Here is a 23627-nt window from a genome sequence, read left to right as displayed (position 1 = left end):
AGAGAGAGAGAGAGAGAGAGAGAGAGAGGGGGGGGGGGGGAGAAAGAGAGAGAGTGCAACAACAGGGTGCAGAACTGCCAGCCAGTCAACACTGATGCATTCAACCACCTGGCACCTAGCTCCAATACAATTAGTCCTCATTGGACCTTTTCTCTTCCTGAGCTTTCAAAGTTGGAAGATTCTTGGTTTGTGCCTTGTAGATGGTTTGGAGCCAGGGTGTCAGGTTATGCAATGTCTCAGTTCTGACTGTCCCTGAAGGGCGTCAGAAGGTATTTTAGTGTGGTACGGTCAGCCATCTGAAGTACAATATACTCGTGGGGGGGGGGGAGGGGTGGCTGAGCCGAAAATTCTGGAAATTTAGAGCCCAAATCAGTGTATTTTAGTGAGTTACGGGGTATCCGGGGCAGAGAGTGGTACGGTCAATACCGTAGTGACTGTAGCGTGTCCAACGCCCCTTCACTGTCGCGGTGATGATTTACAAACTTTCTGCCTGCATGGGATCTGGGGCTATCGGTGGAGGATTCTTCTTGCTTTCTATCATGTTGCCCTTCCTTTTTTCCTTGAACACATTGGCTCGCCACCAGAGTTCTGAATATGTATTTTGTACTATTTACCCCCTTTTTCCTGGATTTAGGTCTTTGGCAAATAATATCTTGACGCAAGTTCCGGAGGATTTGCTTGAAAACCAGCGAGGTTTGAAGCATCTGTAAGTCAAAAATGTATTATTGCTCTCGTCCTCACCGTCAGGCGAAACAGGACGTCATAGTACATTTGAGATCAGCGGGAAGAAGATGACGACGTCCACTAATTTAGTATCTGTGCACACGAATCTGCTGTGTGTGTGCCTCTGTGTGTCAGCTATGATATCATCTTCTGTGGTTCCATGCCTAGCATGTACGTCTGAACCATCCTGCAAAGTTTGAATGACGTAGGTTGAGCGATCGCTCCGCGAAACATACTTTTGAAATTCTCTTCATAGTATATCTTCCACCATTGAAATTTCGAATTTCTTCAAAAAAAGTGCTGAGAGGGGTGGCTTGCAACCTCGATATGGCTCGTTCCAGGCATGCTTTGGAGCCATCTTCTGTTGAAGTAGTGGCGGGGATTTGCCCTGCAATTGCTACAACAAAAAATGATTCGATCTGAGAAAGGGTGAGACCGCGAATCTCGGTTGAATATTGAGTATTTCAAGCCTTTTCACGACGAAGATGGAGTTCTTTTTGGAGATGGACGTCGCGGCAAAGGACATGGTGTCCGACTTCTGGCGTCTGGTGAAGCCAGGGATCATTTGTCCAGTCAGGTCGGCAGCCTAACCGTCGATAAGCTTGTGTTTGGATCCCGTTCTGCTCGATGTGGTAGATCACAAACAATTTGATATCGCACAAATTGATCTCAGCATCGTGCGTACGGTATTTTATATTCAGAAAATCCCAAAGTGTCTCTGTGTGGCCGTCCTATGCCACGAGAAACTCCAATCAGGCTCTTATGTCCTCTGCCTTCAGGATTGAATGTCCACTTCGTTTGAACAACGAACACAACAATCGAGGACGGCTTTGCAATGAAAAATACAGCTATACTGGAGCTGAAAAAAAGAAGAAAAAAACGTGCTCAGGATGAGACTCGAGTACACGCATACTCTCCCAGCAGGTGAAACGCAAATTTTTGTGAAAAATGCGTGTCGCCGACTGACCAGTAATTTCGTCTGACGCCATGACTGCACTGAATACAGGCTTGCTGACTTCTCTCACTTCTAACTAGGTTGTTATCATGAAAAGCCTCTTGTACGGGCGAAGCAAATGTGCTTACATAATATTATGACACAAAATCTCATTCCAAAAAATGAACAAAACGCGAAGAGTCTGAAGAAAAAGACTCTATCCAATTCTTGGTTGCCATAACAGGAACTGTTCTTATCCATGTATGTAATATGTATGTAATACTGATTCTGCACATCTACAGGCCTGGCATTCAGTGAAAACTGGCACCCTAACGTTTTGGTGTATCCCGCACATAGTTATAGATATCATGAAAACAACATTACATTCTGCATTGTGTGACCCGTGCAATAACTCCTTGCCACATTCGAGGCCAGAAAAGTCCAAGAACAGGGAAACAGAAATTCAGCCAGGTTTTACAAAATTGGGACAGGTACACCATGGCAAAATGTATGGAGAAGCAGATCACAAACCCAGATTTTTTAGATTAAAAGTGGGTTTTTGATCCTCAATTCTGTCCAAATGGGAATTTCAAAAGCCAGCGGGACTGTTTCCGAAGAATGGATTGTAGCAGACCCATAGACACACTGTGTTGGGCTGAACTGAAAAGTGACAAGATCCGAAGGCCAGCACAGCCAGCATATAAGTCCTGCACATCTTCTTATAATGTCATCGTTTCCCATACGGAAACAGGTCCGTCCATCTGAAACTTGCACCCTAACGTGTTGCTGCCTCCCAAGTAGAGTTGAAGAGCTGGAATACAAAACTCGCTATATCCATTTCAACACTTGTCGGATACTGATCAAAGCGGATTCCTGTTATGTGCGGTTTTCTATCTATATCCATATCTGAGTTCCAGTTTGAAATGGTGCTAGTCAATTTTGAAAGTGAAATTTTGCGTGCACTGCTCCTAGAATGTGTTATTACACAGAGCTGAAAATCTCCATCCTCTTGAATTTGGCACTTAGCGGGTTAGCACGACTTGAATTCATAAACCGTGCCCACATTCTCCATGTAACAATTGTTTTCCTTCACTCAACATTTGAGTTCTAAAAACATGTACCTGCTTGCCTTGTCTCTTTTCAGGCATTTGGAATATAACGAGCTGTCGCAGCTACCGGGGGCACTGTTCAAAAACCAGGCACTTTTAGGTCGCCTGTAAGTGACCCTTTGTTAACATTAAAGAAATATCTCATTGAAGTGTGCTGCCACCCCTGCTGCCACCCCTACTGCCACCCCTACTGCCACCCCTGCTGCCACCCCTACTGCCACCCCTACTGCCACCCCTGCTGCCACCCCTACTGCCACCCCTAATGCCACCCCTACTGCCACCCCTTCTGCCACCCTTACTGCCACCCCTACTGCCGCCCTATTGCCACCCCTGCTGCCAACCATACCGCCACCCCTGCTGCCACCCCATACTGCCACCCCTACTGCCACCCCTACTGCCACCCCTACTGCCACCTCTGCTGTCACCCCTGCTGCCACACCTGCTGCCATCATGACCGGGGCGTATCATCCAGGCAGCTGTCAGTCTCAACTGAAGACCTCTGATAGAGTGATAGAGTGGAGTGGATAATGCAGTGAGTGGAGTGGATGATATAGTGGAGTGGATGATGCAGTGAGTGAAGTGGATGATGCAGTGATAGAGTGGAGTGGAGTGGATGATGCAGTGATAGAGTGGAGTGGATGATGCAGTGATAGCGTGGAGTGGAGTGGATGATGCAGTGATAGAGTGGAGTGAAGTGGATGATGCAGTGATAGCGTGGAGTGGATGATGCAGTGATAGCGTGGAGTGGAGTGGATGATGCAGTGATAGAGTGGAGTGAAGTGGATGATGCAGTGATAGCGTGGAGTGGAGTGGATGATGCAGTGATAGCGTGGAGTGGAGTGGATGATGCAGTGCGTTGGTCATACTAGTACATGTAATCGGTTTCATCTTCGGAAGTGTGGGAGCTATGTGTTGGTGAGGTGGTCGTGAAAAGTGGGGGGGAAAGGCTGAGAAAAGCCGTGTGTGTGTGTATGTGTGTGTGTGTATGTATATATGTGTGTGTTTATATATGTGTGAGTGTGTATGTGTGTATGTGTGTGTGTGTGTGTGTGTGTGTGTGTGTGTATGTGTGTGTGTGTGTGTGTGTGTGTGTGTGTGTGTATGTGTGTGTGTGTGTGTGTGTGTGTGTGTGTGTGTGTGTGTGTGTGTGTGTGTGTGTGTGTGTGTGTGTGTGTGTGTGTCTGCTCACTATTCCCCTTTCAGGTCATTAGGAAATAACAAACTACGTTCGCTGCCACAGGGACTGTTTGATCCGTTAAAGAAACTAAAACACCTGTAAGTTTCTTGCTTATCCAGTCTCTGCTCGGATTACAGCTACACCATAGCTCAGTGGTTAGAGCGTCGCTGGCCTGAGGCTGAAGCGAAGATCCCGGTTCGAGTCCCGGTGGTGAAAGTCAATTTTTCTTCAGATTTTCCCCTTTCGAATTTCTCCCTCCAATCAGATGAATTTATGTTTCAATTGTTTGTTTAGTAAGTGTTGGTGTTAGTGCATATAATAGCATAACTTGCAGTTCCTTGGTCCTTTTTTTCTTTTTCGAAAATTAATTTAATCAGAGTAGCTTGCAGCCTATATCAATCTTATCTTCTGAGAATTGTAGTCAAGTTGCTGTCTAATGATCGGTTAAAACCGTGAAACTCAGAGTTACAGAAGAAACGCTTTTCATCCCTCTCAAGTGTGTTCAATGAGAGTATACGTGCAACAGTTCTCTTCTACTTTCTATCATGTTTTGTACTGTGTTAGTGAAAGGACGAATGGTGTCGCTCGCCACGTCAATGAAGAATAGGCAGCAGGTGAAACTGAGCAGCATCACAAGGGTTAAAACCTCGTATTGCCTGCACCATTCTGGAAATTTCTTTTGTGTACGTATGTATGTGCATTGCTCAGGCGGTTGGAGAACAACTTACTGACCCAATTACCCGATCGTTTGCTTTGGCATACAAGAAGATTACGTTCATTGTAAGTCCTCGACATGGCTGTATGAGTGAATTTGTTTTATTTTTTTCAACGAAAGTCCACTATATTCCCGAATATATGAGAGAAGTGGTGGCGAGGCCAGGCTGCTCTGACGAGCCTTGAAGGTCTTGATCTCAACACGACCCCCACCACGCTTCTCTCAGGCATGTTTTGTGGATCTAGCACAAACACACACCCACACACTCAAACACACACACACACACACCTGTCCTGTCCTGTCCTGAAGAGTGACTGCCGCAGGGGTCATGTGGGCCCTGGAGGGGCATCAGAGAGGAAGATGGAGCACGCAGCCTGATGATGCCAGAGATGGTGGAGCAAACGGAACCGGCGAGAACACACGCATACATGACAGAACGAATTACGCTACTGGACAGTTGGGCGGGGCCAGTCCACGAGCACGGGTGACGACCACGGCCTTGGGCAGTCCGAAAGCAGCGGGCACACACAGCACAGTGCGCAGCACAGCAGGCATCCTGTACATAGACTAGGCAGGGCTCAGGAGACTGAGGCTGAGGTGCGGAACAGCGGTGAACAGCTAGACCACCCTTGCTTCGAAACCAACGCCCACAATCTCCACAGTGGCAAGCCCCTCGCTGCTCAGCAATCGGCTTGGCCCGCTCAAGCACACATTTGTGGCGAGCACGATCTCCAGGGCGCGCACACACACGCGCGCACACACACACACACACACACACACACACACACACACACACACACATGCACACACACACACACACGCACACACACACGCACACACACACACCCACACACACATACACACACATACACACACACACATGCACATGAGAATCTCTCTCGGTTCCTTCAATTGCTAACAGCTCCGTTCTACTCCCATACTTCCTCTATCTATTGGATACCAGGTTGTTGAACCTGCTTTTTCAGGCAGATTTGGCAAGGTCCTGGGAGCATCTCTCATTCCTAGAAACTTTCGTTTTACAAACAATAGAGCTTACTATGAATTGGCTGTTCAGAGGCGCGCTTCAGCTGTTTTGTGTGCTAGATCCAAAAAGGGTGCTTATGTTATTTTTGTGCATTTCAAGCTATCTATACCAGGACATTGCTGTACAGCAGCAGACCACTCTGTGAAAAACCTAGGTGCAAAGCCTTTATCTTTCAAAGAGTTATGGGTGTTTCAATAAGTGAATTACACATCGCTTAAAGTATGGAAAATTTAGCTTTCAAATGAATTTGTCAATACTGCGCGAAACGACATGAGCCCCCTTTTCAGATCTAGTGGCTCATTCATAGAAACGAACAACCGTTGCAAACTCCTTGCCAACATCTTGTTTATGTATTTTCTGTTTCTCTCCACACTCTCTGATCAGACGCATAGATAACAACTCACTTTCAGCGATACCCACTGGACTGCTCTCCGAAACGACACAACTTGTGAGATTGTAAGTGATTTTCACATCACATTGGCAGTGTGGCTGGGAGAGTGTGGTGCACTCTACACACATCATCACTGCCTCCATACTATGCTAAGCACTGATGCACCAGCCTGCTATGCCGGATACCGCCAACCATGCATCGACTACCGTGTTTCCCTGAATATACGTCGCACCTTTGTACACTAAATTCCAAGGGTGAAAAAGGGGGTGCAACTTACAACCGAGCATGACTTACTACTGAAGTCAATATATCTAATCAGTATTGCTAAAACCTGAAAATGTATAATTGAGTGTGACTTATATTCGGGGAAATACGGTAGGTGCCAAGGGTGAACTAGTGGTGGTGGTGGCGGTGAGAAAAAGAGCTCTGTGCCAGAACTTTGCAGCCTAGAGAGAGTGTGTGGGCAGGCATGTATTTACCGCCATGTTGCCAGCTGTGTCCTTACCACCATATTCTAAGTACGGCAATGAAATCGTGCTTTCAGCGTGAGAACATGAATAGAGTATACACACATTTCATGTCGATTCATCTTGTCCTATTGACTGCGGTAAAGAATAAAATTGATGAGAACAATGCCGCCCACCGCGTGGTTTCCAGACGCTTGTAGCAAGCTGGGCACTGTACAGTCCATGTCAAAAAAATTAATATAGACGCATGGTATTTTTGAAATATTTCAAATTTAGTTGGGGCTTTTCGAGAATTTGTTTCGGAATATTGCTCAGGTCCTTCCCGCAATTACTTTCATATAGTTTGTTAAGCGATCGAATAGCAAATGCCCAATTTCAATTTTTTTTATGCACAAAGTGATCACAGATCTTATGTGGTATAGATGCTGGCCTAACGGTTTTTTGAAATCACGCGTCTATATTTTAGAAACGCGCTGTAGGTATGTACGTGGCAGTCCAGCCAGCATTCGCTCAACTATGGGCAGCAGATACAAACAGTGTGCGAAAGATGTTCTCCCGAAAATGCACCGCTCTAAACCTGTACTCGTGACGTAATCCTAAAGAGTAGCACAAATGCAAAAAAACACGTTTATGTGCAAAAAAAGCTCAAGTGAAGCACAGGTCAAAAACAAAATGACCAGGACCTTTTCTGCACAGACAGCTTCGAGAAGTAACATCACAAAGTTAAATATTGCCGATGCCGTGGATGCTGTGGACATCAGTAGACGGTGCAGCAGTAGCGCCTGAGCGGCGACCAACGCTTGAGCGGCGACCAACGCTTGAGCGGCGACCAACGCTTGAGCGGAAAATGACCAGATTATGCTCTAGCGGATGCTCGCAGGATGCTCGAGAAAACAGCCAATAATTATTTATGCTTCAACAAAAAGATCAAAAGAACAGATAATCCTCATGAAAAAAGGACTCAGACCATTGTCAGGGAGCTTTGGGGCAGTACAAGACAATAATATGCAAGAGGAATACCAATTTCACAAGCAAACGCTGAACTTTTGGGAGATATCCTACAACGAGGAAGAGGTTGCTGCGACTTCGGCGATAATTGGGGAATTGTGTGTTGCTACCTACGTGGAAGCTTGCGCTATTCCTGCCGACTGGAATTGTCGCTTGACTGACTGAAGATTGCCATCCAGAGCAGAGGAAAAGTGAACGATGAAACGATGTGTTCTGTTATTATGTTCTGCCCAACAGCAATGTATCGTACAACAGGAATTTAACCATTGAGCGCGGGTTTTGGACACATCTACCGTCTGTTACTACGCTGTGAGTAATCAAGTATCATGCTTCACTGTCCCAATACCAGTAGTACTCAATGCCCATGTAGCGCAGGGCCTTGTACACAAGAGAGAGAGAGAGAGAGAGAGAGAGAGAGAGAGAGAGAGTGTGTGTGTGAGAGTGAGAGAGAGAGAGAGTGAGAGAGAGAGAGAGATAGAGAGAGAGTGAGAGAGAGAGAGAGAGAGAGAGAGATAGAGAGAGAGAGAGAGAGAGAGAGAGAGAGTGTGTGTGAGAGTGAGAGAGAGAGAGAGTGAGAGAGAGAGAGAGATAGAGAGAGAGTGAGAGAGAGAGAGAGAGAGAGAGAGAGAGAGAGAGTGAGAGAGAGAGAGAGAGAGAGAGAGAGAGAGAGAGAGAGAGAGAGAAAAAGAGAGAGAGAGAGAGAGAGAGAGAGAGAAGAGAGAGAGAGAAAGAGAGAGAGAGAGAGAGAGATGCTCACACCATTACAAACATATTCTCTCACTCTTACACATACTCTCACGCACCCACTCTCTCTCCTTCTCTCACGTACACATACACTCACACGCACACACAATCTCTCAATTGTGTACCCTGCACATAACGGATGGCAACAGCAACCAATGGAAACAGTGTTGTTGATATTCCGTTCTTTTTCTTTCAAGGCAACTCAAATGCTCAACTAAAAGTGGAACAGTATAAGCATATGAACGTGAACTATAGCGGTAGTGCTGGGATGTGGCGAGTGGTGCCAACCCAGATCGTTAAGAGATGACGGTGATTTGTCAGACAACAATAGTTCCTGTACTGAGATCAATGCTGTCACACCGATGTGCATCCTGAAGCACTTCGTGCGCCTTTGTCGGAGTTTCACAGCTGCTAAGGCCAATGACGAAGATTTGGAGACTGATTTAATTTACTTCAATTTCAGTCGAAGCTTTTGATTGTCCAGGTATTGGTGAGATGACTGTGTAATTGCTACGTTCTAATGTTCGCCCATCTATTCTTTTTATTGCTATAACCGACTGAAGAGAATCCACACCAACATGCTACTGATTATGAATGTTCCTGAGTCTGCTGGACTGCAAATGTGTTCCTCTATGTGTCTTTATGTGCGATCTGCAGAGACTTGTCGCACACCAGCGTGAGGCACATGCAAATAAACAACGAAGCATTCTCACCTCTCGTAGAACTGCTAGACCTGTAAGTGGCCAATGCCCATAGCAAGCATGTTAACAATGTCATCAGCAATGCATGTACACACGTATATGTAGAACACGTGGGGAACTCCTGCACAAAAATATCAACTTTTTGTTTGATAAGACAGATGTAGGTGGGAGTAAAGAAATACGTTAGTGTTCCCAACTTTCTACTGGCTTCAGCCGACTCACGTTTCTGTTAAAATATGACTCGGTCACCCCCCCCCCCCCAACCCACCTTCCCTCCAGGGTGTGGAAAGGTGCAGCCCAGTGCAACCTCTCTGAGTTGCTGGATCCGCTGAACAATCTCCTGTATGTGCTGTTCGGTATCGAGTCTAGGACTGTGCTCCACACGCCTGGCGATGCGTCGGAAAGACTACTGACTTAAATATTCTAACTTGATTACAGTCGGGAAATGAGCCAGTATTAAATGTAGAATAGAAGAATAGACTGTTGGCTTGCACACTGGAGATGTGTTAGAGCTAGGTCTCAGGTGGTTGAATGTCTCAGTAGCATGTCAGTTTAGTGCCCAGTTATCACACTTTCTGACTACTTATCATCTTCTCACAGTTGGGGATAAAGTGAAAGCTGTCTAACACCACCGCTCAAGGGACCTGGAAAACGTCGTCTCTGTTACCAGGTGGTCTCCTTATCCAGGGTCATTTGACTGGAAATAGCATCCCTTAGTCCTGGTTGTAATGGTCTTCTTGGACAGCTTGTCGCCTTAACCGAGTGGTCACCTTATCCAAGTGGTCGCCTTGACTGGTTTAACTATAGTTACTTCATAACTCGTTCCCGTGTGTTTTCCTTTTTACCTCAATTAAACCTGTTTTTAATTTGTTTAAGAAAAGCATATCTGTGTCTTGTGTTTTTGGTAGGTATTTGTACGGAGTCTCTCTCTCTTCCCTTGACCAAGGAACATTTTCGATGATACCAAAACTTGTCAACTTGTAAGTGAAAGAAAAAAGGGTGAGGTTTCGTGCAAAAGGTCACAGTGGGTCCAATGTTATTAGGCAATTTGCCTGTTTTGATTTCCACTATAAATAAAGTATACAACAACAACAACAAAAGGTGATGGATTTAAGAATGCAGGCTGTCTTTCAGGAGAGATCTGTGATCGGGTGAAGGAAGGCGAAAATTTGGAGGCATATTAATTTTGAGCAGCAGGCGAGTAGAGGAGTGGTGATTGGCTGGATTGCAATCACCGGAGGAGACCTCTTTTGCTACATTCCCGCATGTCCAGAAAACTGACTAGAAACTTAAAACACTCACCAGAAAGACGGCTTTCAGGTTCTTTGACAACATTCTGAAATTCTCTTCAAGTGAACTTTCGAAATTTGTTCTGCTACGAATTCGGGTTTCTAAGTTGTGGCAATAGTTTGCATGACGTGGGTTTTTCTCTGTCCAGGCATTTTGATCATAATAATATAAACACTATTGGCAGTGGAGCCTTCTCCCAGCTAGGCTCCATGACACAGCTGTAAGTTTTCTAATCTGTCATAACATGTCCTGTACACTGGTTATTGTATATGTATATGCAAGTTGTTATATTTCTACTACACTATTAATTTATTGTGAAAAGAAGAACGACAAAATGTTACGAGTTATGACTAACTGTCCACCAACAGGACCAGATCTTATACAGTCAGTGAGTGCGACAAAATGGCACAAAACTGACAAGGAGTACTGAGATATTCGGCGACCTGACACCTAGCTCCAACACTTCTCCAAGGCGCAAACCAACAACCTTCCAACTTGGAAGGCTCAGGTTCGGAAAGGTCCAAGAGGGGAAGGAAGGCGCAACGAAGAAGAGCACAAGCTACGCATCACGGCAACAAAGAATGCCGAAAGTTACCGGATGATGACGAAACTAGTAAGACTATTGGACACACCGGCCTTACTACAACTCGACGACGCAAAGCAACAGACCACCCAACTTGGGAGGCTCAAGTTTATGTAATAAACGTAGAAAGGGGAAGCTAAGCGTCAACATCCTACTGAACTCCACTATCATGTATGATGGACTAGTTATGTACAATAACAAGTAGTTCCACACGACGTACGCTTCGCCGTATAGGTCATATCTCGTAACATGTTGTCCTTCTTCTTTTCACAATAATTTAATTGGCTCACCATCCGAGTTACATTTTACACTATTCATTTCTAATAATTTTTGTGAATTTAACTCTTCTTTGCACGCTAGACATTTTGTATCATATTTAGCAGCCAATGTTTTTGGATGGGTGGAAAGCAAATTGGAAACAAAACATGACACTCGAATTCCTGAGTTCGAGTCTTGGCAGTGACAGTCAATTGTTTTCTTCAGGCTTTTACCATTTGCGCAAATGAATACTTTTTACATTGGGGCTCACCGCGTTCTAGATTGTGCATGACCGGCGGGTACGGAGGGGAGGGGGTTCCCGTTGCCCGGACCCCCCCCCCCCCCCATGTTCCAAACGTGCAACGTTTTATGGCTTTTTTTTGGTAGGGCGCGCGATCGATCTGACTAGAATGCAAAACTTCAACCGATCGTAACTCAAATCTCAATCAAATCCAAAGATCTAACAATCCAAGTCGAAGAGAAAACTCTCAGCTGTCGGTAAAAACAATTCGCGAAGCGCTGCGATACATCATTCGTAAGTTGAGTCGCGATCTCGATGGTGTGTGTAGGTTACAGTGAGAGCTGCGAGTGTCTCAACAGCCTGTGTGGATTAACAGTATGCATGAGTATCAAAGGCTGAGGAAAATACTGAACGATGACTGCCTAGATGACGAGTATGCCCTAGCTTGAAGAGCATGGCTGACCATGAGCAAGTGTCCTGGTTCAAGTCCTGGTGGTGACAGTTAATGTTTTCTTCAGACTTTTCCCATTTGCACCTTTCCCTTGTGCCAATAAAGACAGTTTTTTTACCTTTTGCCTTTAGAAACCTCAACAATGTGTTTGCCAAGTCAGGGAATTCCACCATAGAGGCGTCAGCATTTACAAACTGGCCAACCCTCACTCAACTGTAAGTGGATATCATTGTGGGATATCGTCTTCCATTTTTCATTACTCCTCTCCAATCCATAGATATGGTATGAGTAATCAGTATAAATATGCAAGAAAGGACTCTAATGGAGAGGCAATGCTTAATTTTTAGCAAAGAAAAGGACCAAGGAACTACAAGTTACGCTATAGTAATGTTATCGCATGATCTGATTGTCAAGTAACTGGTGTTGTTTGTGGACATTGTAGCGTGACCTTGTAGTGTGAAATTGTAGTGTGACCTTGTAGCGTGACCTTGTAGCGTGACCTTGTAGTTCCTTGCTAGTTTACTTTGCTATACACGTGCAAGACTTGAAACTCGTGGCAACGTCTAGGAATACGTCTCGATGTACTGAACTGAGATGTATCAACGCTTATGACACTGTTTCTAGGACTCTTCCTTACAGAGGTTCAGCCAATTATAAGATACAGTCTCTACTCCAGTGTCATGCTTAGTAGAGCAATCAGCAGGACACAATAATGCTGTTTCGCTGATAGGCCATTTGCACTACATGTAAACTCACTTTTATAGTACCGTTTCCAAGGATATTTACTCGTAGACGATAAACTTGGACACCCGGCTGCAATTCGAGGACGACCTCGCACAAACATTGTAAGCTCAATCAATGCCAATATGACCCGCAGGGGAGAACGACTTTCGGAAACGAGAGACCTCAAAAGGATACGCAACATAGCACCGGATAAGCATGCTCGGCAAGCTCCTTGTAAAGGCTAATGGACTTGAACTGGGGAAAATCCCGCCTCCGAAACAATACTACTTGCTCTATTCCCCCCCCCCCCCCCTGCTATGCTACACATTCAATATCGTGCAATTAGAGAACCCCTCAACAATTTACTTGCCAATGGGTCTTGGCACGTCGGAAACATGGATGCAGTGAATGGGATTTTCGGTATTTGACCATTTTGTTGTGGATCTGATCTACTCACCTTCCACTGCTTAGGAGCTGCATCTGCTCCTGTGTCCTAGAGGGTGGTGGTGTTCGTACGGATGCGGAAAACTGTGCTTCTAGCCGAGTCAAACGGATGTGATTAATATGTTATCGCACTCTTCCCGGATAGGTATTAACAGTGTGATCTGTATTCAAGGTTCATATCTGTTTAGGATTCATTCTCCACGCTCTGTCAAGCTGACTCCAGTCAGGTCTTACTAAGAGATAATTGCTCAAACGAAAGCCAGTGAAACATTTCCCAAAGGAATACCTTGACATTGCTTGTGATTCCGAAGAGTTGCATACGGTCGAAGGCCCACGACCACTAACCGCATGTAGGCCACACTCACTCTCCGAGGATACACTCCCTTCGTGTAAGGGAGCATCTCATAAGTTCTCATTTTTTGGAAATGCTCTGCATTTCGAATACACTCTACCCCCCCCCCCCCCCCTCCCTACCTCCCTGTAATGGAAAGCTGCGTACAACCCTGTATCTATCATGCACAGGGTGCAACGTATGTGTACGGGGTTGTCACATGACCTGAAGTTCTCCCGTCACAGACTCCATAGCCGGAGTAGCACACTCTTGGGGGTTATGTGCTCTTGACGAGACACATCATTGCTCTCATATTATTGAGCTTTCATTTACTCACCTGTTATATCTTGTCTGTCTAGGGATCTGGGACACAATAATTTGCAGCAAATCAGAAATGGATCTTTCCAGCTTGAGAACTTAGCTAATCTGTAAGCTGTGCAATGCATGCTATAGTGCATGTGAGTGTGTGTGTGTCTTTCTGTGTGTGTGTGTTTGTGTTTGTGTGTGTGTGTGTGTGTGTGTGTGTGGTATGTGCAGCGATTTCCAATCGATAGATTGCGGGTTCGATTCCCGACGATTATGGTCACACACGTCTTTCTTCTCTTTCTCAAACTCTTCCTGACTTTTCTTTCATTCTCCTGGGTGGTTACCAACAGCCAGTGCATGCCGGCGTATGTGGTGTGATGTGTGTGGGGAAAAAAAATGAAAAAGACCAAAAATAGGGATTCACTGGCCAGAAAATGTCACTCCAAATAGCTGTATGGTGTAGACCAGGCTGAATAGTGACGGTCAATTCTTCAGCCTTGCAAGCTGTTGAATGGTGTAATCCCAGCACAAGTTGCTATGGCTTATGCCGTAGCATTGCTATCATCGCCTCCGGCGATGGGCGTAAAAGGTCAAGGTGTGTGTGTGCATGCGTGCGTGCGTGCGTGAATGCGTGCGTGCATGCGTGCGTGCGTGTGTGCGTGCGTGCGTGTGTGTGTGTATGTGTGTGTGTGCGCGCGTGTGCACATGTGTGTGTGCGCGCGCATGTGTGTGTGTGTGTGTGTGTGTGCGTGCGTGTGTGTGTGCATGCATGCGTGCGTGCGTGCATGTGTGCGTGCATGCGTGCGTGCATGCGTGTGTGCGTGCGGGTGTGCGTGTGTGCGTGCGTGTGTGTGTGTGTGTGTGTGTGTGTGTGTGTGTGTGTGTGTGTGTGTGTGTGTGTGTGTGTGTGTGTGCATGTGTGTGCGTGCGCGCGTGTGTGTGACATGTTATGCATTGGCAAAGTGGAGGACATGCTGGACAACCACCTGTGCATAACCCCCAGATTTGCCACAATTGGAACACTTTCTCAGAACCGTTCGGTGTGTGTATACCTGAGCAATTGCACTTTAACGATATTTCGCGATTGAAGCAAAAAGTATAAACACCTAGAGTTGCATGCACAGAGACATTGTGCTAGTTGATGAGATTGGTCATTCGGGATCCACAGCAAGAAGGCAACAATGTCTGTACCTGTGGAGAAGGCAACAATGTCTGTACCTGTGGAGAAGGCAACAATGTCTGTACCTGTGTCTGTACCTGTGTCTGTACCTGTGGGGAAATGAAATAAAAATAATATAACAATCATTCTGAAGAAAATGTTGAACGGTCTCTGCTGGAATGACGCCTTTACCCCAGCTCAGTGGTTAGAGCATCGCTGGCTACAAGCGAAGGTCCCTGGTTCATGTCCTGATGGTGACAGTCAATATTTTCTTCAGACTTTTCCCATGTGCGTCTTTCCCTCAAACCAGTCGAAAACAATCAAATAAAAGATTTCAAACATTACCAGAGGGTAAGCAGCAGCATTTGGCCATTGAAAGTTTCTGCCTTGACATTCACCGCCATCATTGCACTGGATGGCCAACCACATACATACACTCACTTGCCCACTACAGCAACAAGAGGTTCCTTCGGGCATTGACTTCTTTGTTCCTTCTGACAGCTTGTGAAACCTCTTGTTGCCGTTGTGGGCAAGTGAGTAGATGTATTTATGTGGTAGGCCACAGAGTGGAATGCTGGTGGTGAATATCAATGCAGGAATTACATTACATTGCACAAATTTAACATATCCCCTGATAGCCAGAGTCAGATGAGCGAATGCCAACATGTGTTTCTCCTTGGTTCTTGCGTGATGCCGACAGGGACCTAAGTGGCAACAGCTTTTCTTCTCTCCAAGGCGGAGTGTTTGACACACTTCCAAAGCTTCGTCACCTGTAAGTTGACCGTCGTCTTCCTTATTATTATTGTCTGTTTGAATGGACTAGACTTTGTCCGTACTGTACCAACACATTCACCAATCTAGCACTGAGTACACGAGACACAATCGAAAAGCAATTGTCTGAATACACAACATGACATTCAGGATGCTCACACAATTGACTAGCAATGGACGACTCACACTTATTCTAGTGTGTGGGTGTGTGGGTGTAGGTGTGGAAAAGTACTAAGTAGGGATTCACTGACCAGAAAAAGCCACGTCATAGCTGTGTGGTGTGGACTGAATAGTGGCGGTCAATTCTTCAGCCTTGCGAGCTGTTGAATGGTTAAATCCCAGCACAAGCTACTATGGCTCCTGCTGTGGCATCGCTATCATCGCCTCTGATGATGGTGTGTGTACCCATTGTGTATGCGTGCTCTTTTGGTACGTTGTAAAGTCTTCTCTTTATAGCTCTAGACTGGCCATAACGGTATCCCTCTTGTAGTGATTCATCCCATATCTAGATGTGCCATGCACTGTATGTAGCGTACCCTCAAATAGTCTGCTAGATCCCGATATGGAGCACACGCTACTGTCCTGCCGTATCATGTTTCTTGCACTACTATTTTGTATTCTTTATAAGAAGAAACGAGGAGCAAAGAGGTACTAGTTACTCTATAGTGTCCACTATCACTTGGTGGAACTCTTGGTGCTGTTAGTGGATAATACACTCAAACGCCTCTTATCCGGACGCCTCAGATACGGGCACCGCTCTCTACCGGGCACCTTCAGCTTGAGTTCCTATGGTAAAAATGCTTTGAATTTGGGGGGTTTGAACTGTTTTCGTATGTGCAAGTGGTTATTTGTCACTGCCAACCTGTGAAATCCACACATTTTTACCAATGGATTCTTTCTGCAACCTGAACGTGTGCAATATGTGCCAAATAAACTTCTTCAAAAATGATGTGATACATGGTAGATGAGTAATCCTGAGATACGGGCAATTCTGAGTTACTGACAGTTTCCGGTCCCAAGGTGCCCGGATAAGAGACGTCTGAGTGTATAGAGTAACTACAGTCCATTTCAAAACTATAGAAGCGTAGGGTTTTTGAAATACTTCAAATTTGGCTGGAACCTTTTGAAAATAGTTTTCGGAATATTGCTCAGGACCGCTCCACAATTACTCTCATATAGTTTCTAAACGATTGGATAACAGACGCCCAATTTGGAAAAATGTATGCACAAAGTGATCACAGATTTTATGTGGTATAGATGCTGGCATAACGGTTTTTGCCTAGGTACGCGTCTATAGTTTTGAAATGGACTGTAGTACCTCTTTGGTCCTCTTTTCTTCTTATAAATTACTCTTTGGTCCTCTTTTCTTCTTATAAATTAATCCTTAGCTCTCCACCCGAGTCCAAATTGTGTTCTTGCACTGAAATTAAAAGGGTCCTTCGCCTCACAATGAGACCATGATCAGTTTGTTGTTTGGAGTGCTCTACACACGTAGACCCTTACCCCGTAATGTCGCGTACTGAAGTCGGGCTTATTCCTGAAGAAGCCGATGTCAAGGCTAGGCTTATATTCACATAAGGCTTGTATTCAGACCAGATATTTCCCTGTGTGTGTCAACACTAAAACCAGGCTTATGTGCCGACAGTGTATCTTGAAAATCCGGCTTCCACTCAAGACAGGCTTCTATAATTATGAGATAGGCTTTAATACAAGACACTATGAGACCCACGGTCGAATGAGCTGCTCAGGCCTCACCACCACTGCCGTTTCTGTGCTGCCTTCTCTACACCATGTACCATGTAGACTGTATATGTGCACATTCCTAATTGTCTTCATATAATGTTTTCCTTTTCTTCTTTTGGTCCTTTCTGTCTTATATTATTATCATTTCTTGTTTTTTCTTCAAGCGGCATATCATCCCTTCATCATTCTATGAGAACCTGTCCTATGGGCAGGTGAGAAGGCATCTCTGCCTGTTCATTTGGTGAAGTAAAATACACAACAACAACAACATTCACATGTCTGACGGTTTTTGGTTTTCAATATAAAACTTTTTTTTTTAAACTACAGTGTGTCTAGAGAACTACCATCAGAACTATCAGAACTACCATCAGAACAATCAGAATGTCCGGTGGACACGTCCAATATGAAAGCACCAGTCGAGTGGACCTTAGCCATTGGTTGAGTGGAGCGTGCGTGTCATGGAACGAGGTGTAGCGGTGCATGTTGTCGAATGCGTGCGTCCAGATGATGAACGGTCCCACCTGCATATCGGCTCTCACATTGCCCACACTCGAAATGATAAGTCAACTTGGATCTGGACGCACGCATCCAACATGCACCGCTACACACCTCATTCTGCAACACACATGCGAGGGAAAGGGGGTGGCAAACAAATATCAGCTTGATTATATATTATGAAGAAGAGGTTGGTGCGACTTCGACGATAATAGGGGAATTGTGTGTTGCTCCCTACGTGGTAGCTTGCGCTATTCCTGCCGACTTGAATTCTCACTTGACTGACTCACGACGGCCATCCAAATCTTGATCATATTATATTGAAATAGGAGCAAAAGATGTTACATGTCGACGGGTGAAAGGCATAGAGCATTGGGTAGAGGAATAGTGTGATGCTATACATACATACATGTAGAACATACGCTATCACCTGGCAACGCAGATCTGCGCTGCACTCTGACACAGGTGTCAGAGGGTTAATTAACCTGCCTCTCCTCTATTTATTTGTGTCTGTATTCAGGTCCTTGACAAGGTCACATATTATCGAACTGAATCCTATTGCCCTGTTTTCTTCCAACAAGGCCCTTGTGAATTTGTAAGCAATATCGCATTTATCCTCTTTTGTGTGATATCATGTGAATCTTTTCCATTTCTTGAGATCTTAGTGCAGCATACATTAGTATCATACCCATTGCGGCACTCTGACCAATGTCAATAGTTTAGCGGAGGCACAAAAGGCTAGAACAATATATTTGAAAACAATCTTCAGGTTCATTTGTGACAGTATGCTGACAGTAAGGTTTCAGAAGTAAATATCCTTGCGTTCTCCTCAGGCGATGTGCAGGCAAATGTTCTGTGCATTTCTCATCTGTCCAGTATTCTTTGCCGCACATCACCTGAGAACAAGGCAACTCAAATGTTAGTGTTGAGGTACCTGGAGTTTGTGCTCTTTCCTAGTGCTCCAGCCATGTTCTTGGTTGTTTGTTCATTTGTTTTCCTTGTGCCCTTCAGAGATCTGTCTTATAACAATCTTACTCGGTTTCAGTCCGTGTTCCCAACCTTGCCAGCTCTGAGTGCGCTGTGAGTTGCTCAGTCTGTCAATCTGTTTCCACTTCACTAGTACATGCTATTTTTCAAATCGTTCTTCTCACGATGGCCTGTGGCGAATAGGAGATAATAATAGTGAGATTGACATGGCATGGTGGGTATGGAATGCGTGATTATAATATGATGCGGAAACTCCATGGTTAGCAGTGATCAAACGGGTCTGCTGGGTAGGACTAAAGGGACAAGCCCAACTTTTTTTGCAGTTTTCTGTCATAAAAAAATAAACGTCACAGGCTGCTCTTCGCAGGTGTCCGCGTCGGAGCGGTCCGGGCGAGCGACCGCATCTCAGTGGGACACTTGTCCGTGGCCGTTGTACTGGAAATCTGTGGCAGAACCTTGCCATGCCAGAGGCTACACACACCCGGGTACCTATACCGGGATAGACAAATCCTTGGTGTTGCTCCTTTCATTTTTATTTGTTCTTGCTGAGAAAGAAACGTTGCTGCTTGGAAAGCTTTCTGTTCACTCCAGCGACTTTCCTCTAGTAACGTTGCTCACTGATAATGATCATAGCTCGTGATACCAATGGTGAAGAGAAGCTGGGTTTCTTGCCATTTGCAACTTCCTGGCTCTGAAAATATAGCTTGAACAAATAAGAGCTCCAAGTATTTTAGTTTTAGATTTCGATGTGCCAGACCTATCGTTACGAGATGCAGAGATGAGGAGCAAGGGAGGCGTTGGACTAATGCCAATAATGGTTTTATGGCCCAGACAACGCCAGCGATTTTCACTTGTCAAGAGGACAGTCAAGTTGGAGCAGGCAGATGACAGATTATTTGAGCATTTATAGCGGAGTGGGTGGTTTGCTAAAGAGAATCGTCTCAGTACCTCATGGTTACTAGTATCTGACAAATGCCTCTTATTGCTAGTCTGCATTAGAGCATAGCAGAATTGATCATGTCACAAGTAGTGTCAAGACTTGATGTCCTACGATTATACTCAGATCATGTTGTAACTTCACGGGAATATCCGTCCTGCCACTTTACGCTCTCCCAAAATTGCCTGCAGGAGTCACGTGCCTGTGCAAGGGACAATGCGTTTGCATTGCTTACGGATGCAAGCGGATGGAGTGTAGACCAGATGAGAAAAAGTGATCCGGATATTCAACTAGCTTGGACCGCCATTATAAATTTGCCTGATGCCTGGACTATCTGAACATTGCTCCAAACCAATCCACAGAAGCAATACCCACACAGGAAGCCAAATGATAAACCCATTCATCAGCTATCGAACCTTTCATCAAAACATAATGCAGTGCATGCCTACTACTACTCAAACGAGATCAACGGATGCCACATGCCACACAGATACAACGTGGAGGCTCAGTATTTTCAAGACCCCGTGCAGTCTAAACAACTAGAACAACGAGGTTTGCACCTAATGTCCCTCGATTTGCTTGCCGTATTTAGTTCCTTGCAATTGAAGCAAGCCGTACCCGAGAACCGGTCACTGAGTTTGCAGTGTCGTCGTCGCGTGTATGTTGCCGTGGTGCTCTCTACCCTCCTGTACGGCGCGGAGACCTGGACAACGAAGGCTCCGGACCTACGACACCTCAACTTTTTCCACCATCAATGTGTCAGATCTATCGTTGGAGTGTCGCGACGGCAGCAATGGGAGACCCACGCAACGTCCTCAGCCCTTGCAAAGACCCTTGGAGTGCCTGAGGACATTGGTCACATCATACGGGAATGACGTTTGCGCTGGCTTGGACACGTGGCACGGAGGGAAGATCACCGGTTGCCGAAGTGTGTTCTCTTCGTTGAACTGCCTGCCCCGCGCCCCGCGCGTGATCCACGCAAGAGGTGGAGGGACGTTATGCATGACTTTGCGTCGGTTGAGCCACCGGTACCAACATGTGGATGGTACGATGCAGCCCAGAACCATCCGGAGTAGCGTGCCATTGCCCGTCGACCACACAAGGCACCCTCTGCTGCTGGCTACGGTTGCGCCTGCGGCCGCATGTTCCGTCGAAGCGGCGACCTGAAACGCCGTCAGTCATTCTGTCGTGGACTGGAGAAATAACAATGCAGTATCATTGCTACGCAATGGGCAAGGTCAAGGTGTGTTTATGGTGGTACAGGTAATGCTATGTACGCCTCTTTGGTCGCTCACACATTATCCATTGCCGGCATTGGTTACACGTTATTATCAATTTGTTATGACCTTCGCTGGTCTGCACACCCACCCACTCTACTCTCTACTCTACTCTCTGAAGTTGAGACTTTCGTTTGCCATTTCATCCGGTAGTTTGACTCTCTGAGAATATCCCTGCTACATGTACATGTATAATATAATTTATACTTTACAATTATCCTTGTACGTGTCTATCTTCTTGACACCATGACTTTCTTTGAAGGTCTTGTAGCTATGAAATGTTATTTGCTGCAGGCCATGTGTGTGGTGTGGTGTGTGTGTGCCTCCGTGAATGCCCCACGCTTGGCCCGTGGGTAAATATACAGTCATGTATATGTTATGTGCCACACCAATTTCGCTATCTGTATAATATTATGCAGCACAGTGGCAGGCATAGAGAGAGAGAGAGAGAGAGACGTTTTAATGTCTCTGATGTGAATTCTTCACTACTACATAATCTACATTGTACTTGTATGATCGAGCGTACAAGTGTGTGTGGGTGTGCATTTGCAGATTTGGTGCTTCTCTTGCGACGGGCGTATACATGGTGTGTGTGGGTGCATCCGTGAATGCCCCACGTGTGGGTAAATATACAGTAATGTACGTGTTCTGTGCCATTCAATTTCACTAACTGTATATGCAGCACAGTGGTAGGCATAGAGAGAGAGAGAGAGAGAGAGAGAGAGAGAGAGAGAGAGAGAGAGAGAGAGATACGTTTTAATAATGTGTCTGAGGTGAATTCTTCACTACTACATGTACTTGTATGATCGAGCGTACGGATGTGTGTGTGTGTGTGTGTGTGTGTGTGTGTGTGTGTGTGTGTGTGTGTGTGTGTGTGCGTGTGAATGTCCCACGCATAGCCACGTGCGCGGTGCCACACAATTTCATTATGTGTAGAACAGCGGCTGGTAGAGAGATAGAGACAGACAGACAGACACAGAAAGACAGAAACGGAGGGATGCTGCGCATAAAGAGCGACAGACAGAGACACAGACTCAGAGAGAAAGAGGCAGAGACAAAGCACAGACTGAGGAGAAAACAGACAGAGACAGACAATCAGACACAGAAAGACCGAGACAGAAACAGAGGGACGCACATAATGAATGACAAAAGGAGAGACAGACACAAAGACTCAGAGAGCCAGAGACAGAGGGTCCTTAGGGAGAGACAGAGAGAAAAAAACAGAAAGGGAGAGGCAGATCGAGAAGGAAGAAGACACAGAGACTGAGAGAGGGACAAAGAGACAGAAGAGAAGCAAACGGAGAAACAGCGACATAAGTACAGGGCCAAGAAGACAGACAAACATAGAGAGACAAGCAGAGACAGACCAAGACAGGGAGACAGCTGGAGAGTTACACAGACAAACACAGATAGGCAGACAGAAAGGCCGAGACGAAGATTCAGAGAAACACAGAGACAGAGACAGAGACAGAGAGAGAGAGAGAGAGAGAGAGAGAGAGAGAGAGAGAGAGAGAGAGAGAGAGAGAGAGAGAGAGAGAGAGAGAGAGAGAGAGAGAGAGAGAGAGAGAGAGAGAGAGAGAGAGAGAGAGAGAGAGAGAGAGAGAGAGAGAGAGAGAGAGAGAGAGAGAGAGAGAGAGAGAGAGAGAGAGAGAGAGAGAGAGAGAGAGAGAGAGAGAGAGAGAGAGAGAGAGAGAGAGAGAGAGAGAGAGAGAGAGAGAGAGAGAGAGAGAGAGAGAGAGAGAGAGAGAGAGAGAGAGAGAGAGAGAGAGAGAGAGAGAGAGAGAGAGAGGGGGGAGAGAGAGAAGAAGAGAAGAGAGAGAGAGAGACACGCACACACGCACGCACACACACACACACACAGAAACAGAGAGAGAAAACTGAGAAAGAAAGAGACAGAGAAAAGTGACCGAGTGAGGGACAAAGAGAGACACACAGAGAAAGACTGAAGAAGAGAAGCAGACAGAAAAAACAGAGACAGACAGATGGAGACAGAGAAACAGAAAGGAAGACAGACAGACAGATGGACAGACAGACAGATAGGGACAGGCACACGGACAGAACGAGATAGGCAGACAGCTAGAGAATGACAAAGACAGGCATACAGAAAAACCAAGACACAGACAGAGACACATAGACACAGAGAGAGAGAGAGAGAGGCAGACAGATAGATATATTAATAGAATAGAGAGACAGACAGACAGAGAAACATGTGGAGACACACAGATACGAGAGATTTCGTTCGTTAGATTTCTAATACTGAAGTAGTATAATACAAGTAGGTAGCAGCATAATGCACACAGATCTAGAGTGCTGAGAGTTGTCGAATGCGGCGAAAGCAGAGTGTAGTAGACACTACTGTACAGGAGTGAAGCAAAGCTGATTTGTTGTAATGCTGCCTGACTGCTTGCCTGTGTGCAATAATGAGGTGAACTCATAAAACAGTGAGCCGAAAAAAATACGATTAAAAAGCCGATTCACAAACCAGGTAAATACAGGAAGAGAAGGAAAGATATGTGCGCATATACCCTGCACCCGTGCACGCACACACACACACACACACACACACACACACACACACACACACACAGAAGGGAGTTGATAGGTGGAGAATTGCGAA

The 23627-nt window shown here is 45.7% G+C and overlaps 1 protein-coding gene across 1 annotated transcript in view; it reads left to right on the top strand.

Annotated features, from left to right (window-relative positions):
- LOC135821875 (slit homolog 3 protein-like) overlaps window positions 1–23627 on the top strand; it is a 118763-nt gene that overhangs the window by 17952 nt on the left and 77184 nt on the right. The window contains exons 4-17 of the mRNA XM_065334876.1: window positions 635–706; window positions 2802–2873; window positions 3970–4041; window positions 4652–4723; window positions 6088–6159; window positions 7807–7878; window positions 8971–9048; window positions 9923–9994; window positions 10453–10524; window positions 11969–12052; window positions 13695–13763; window positions 15501–15572; window positions 18330–18404; window positions 18821–18889. Coding sequence (XP_065190948.1) covers window positions 635–706; window positions 2802–2873; window positions 3970–4041; window positions 4652–4723; window positions 6088–6159; window positions 7807–7878; window positions 8971–9048; window positions 9923–9994; window positions 10453–10524; window positions 11969–12052; window positions 13695–13763; window positions 15501–15572; window positions 18330–18404; window positions 18821–18889 — 1023 coding nt within the window. The remainder of the gene's footprint in view (window positions 1–634; window positions 707–2801; window positions 2874–3969; window positions 4042–4651; window positions 4724–6087; window positions 6160–7806; window positions 7879–8970; window positions 9049–9922; window positions 9995–10452; window positions 10525–11968; window positions 12053–13694; window positions 13764–15500; window positions 15573–18329; window positions 18405–18820; window positions 18890–23627) is intronic.

Source organism: Sycon ciliatum, chromosome 7, assembly GCF_964019385.1.
Source record: "Sycon ciliatum chromosome 7, ocSycCili1.1, whole genome shotgun sequence".
In the NCBI taxonomy this organism is placed as follows: Eukaryota; Metazoa; Porifera; class Calcarea; order Leucosolenida; family Sycettidae; genus Sycon; species Sycon ciliatum.
Note: the sequence above shows the minus strand (reverse complement) of the source record. Positions and strands in the feature narration are given on the sequence as shown.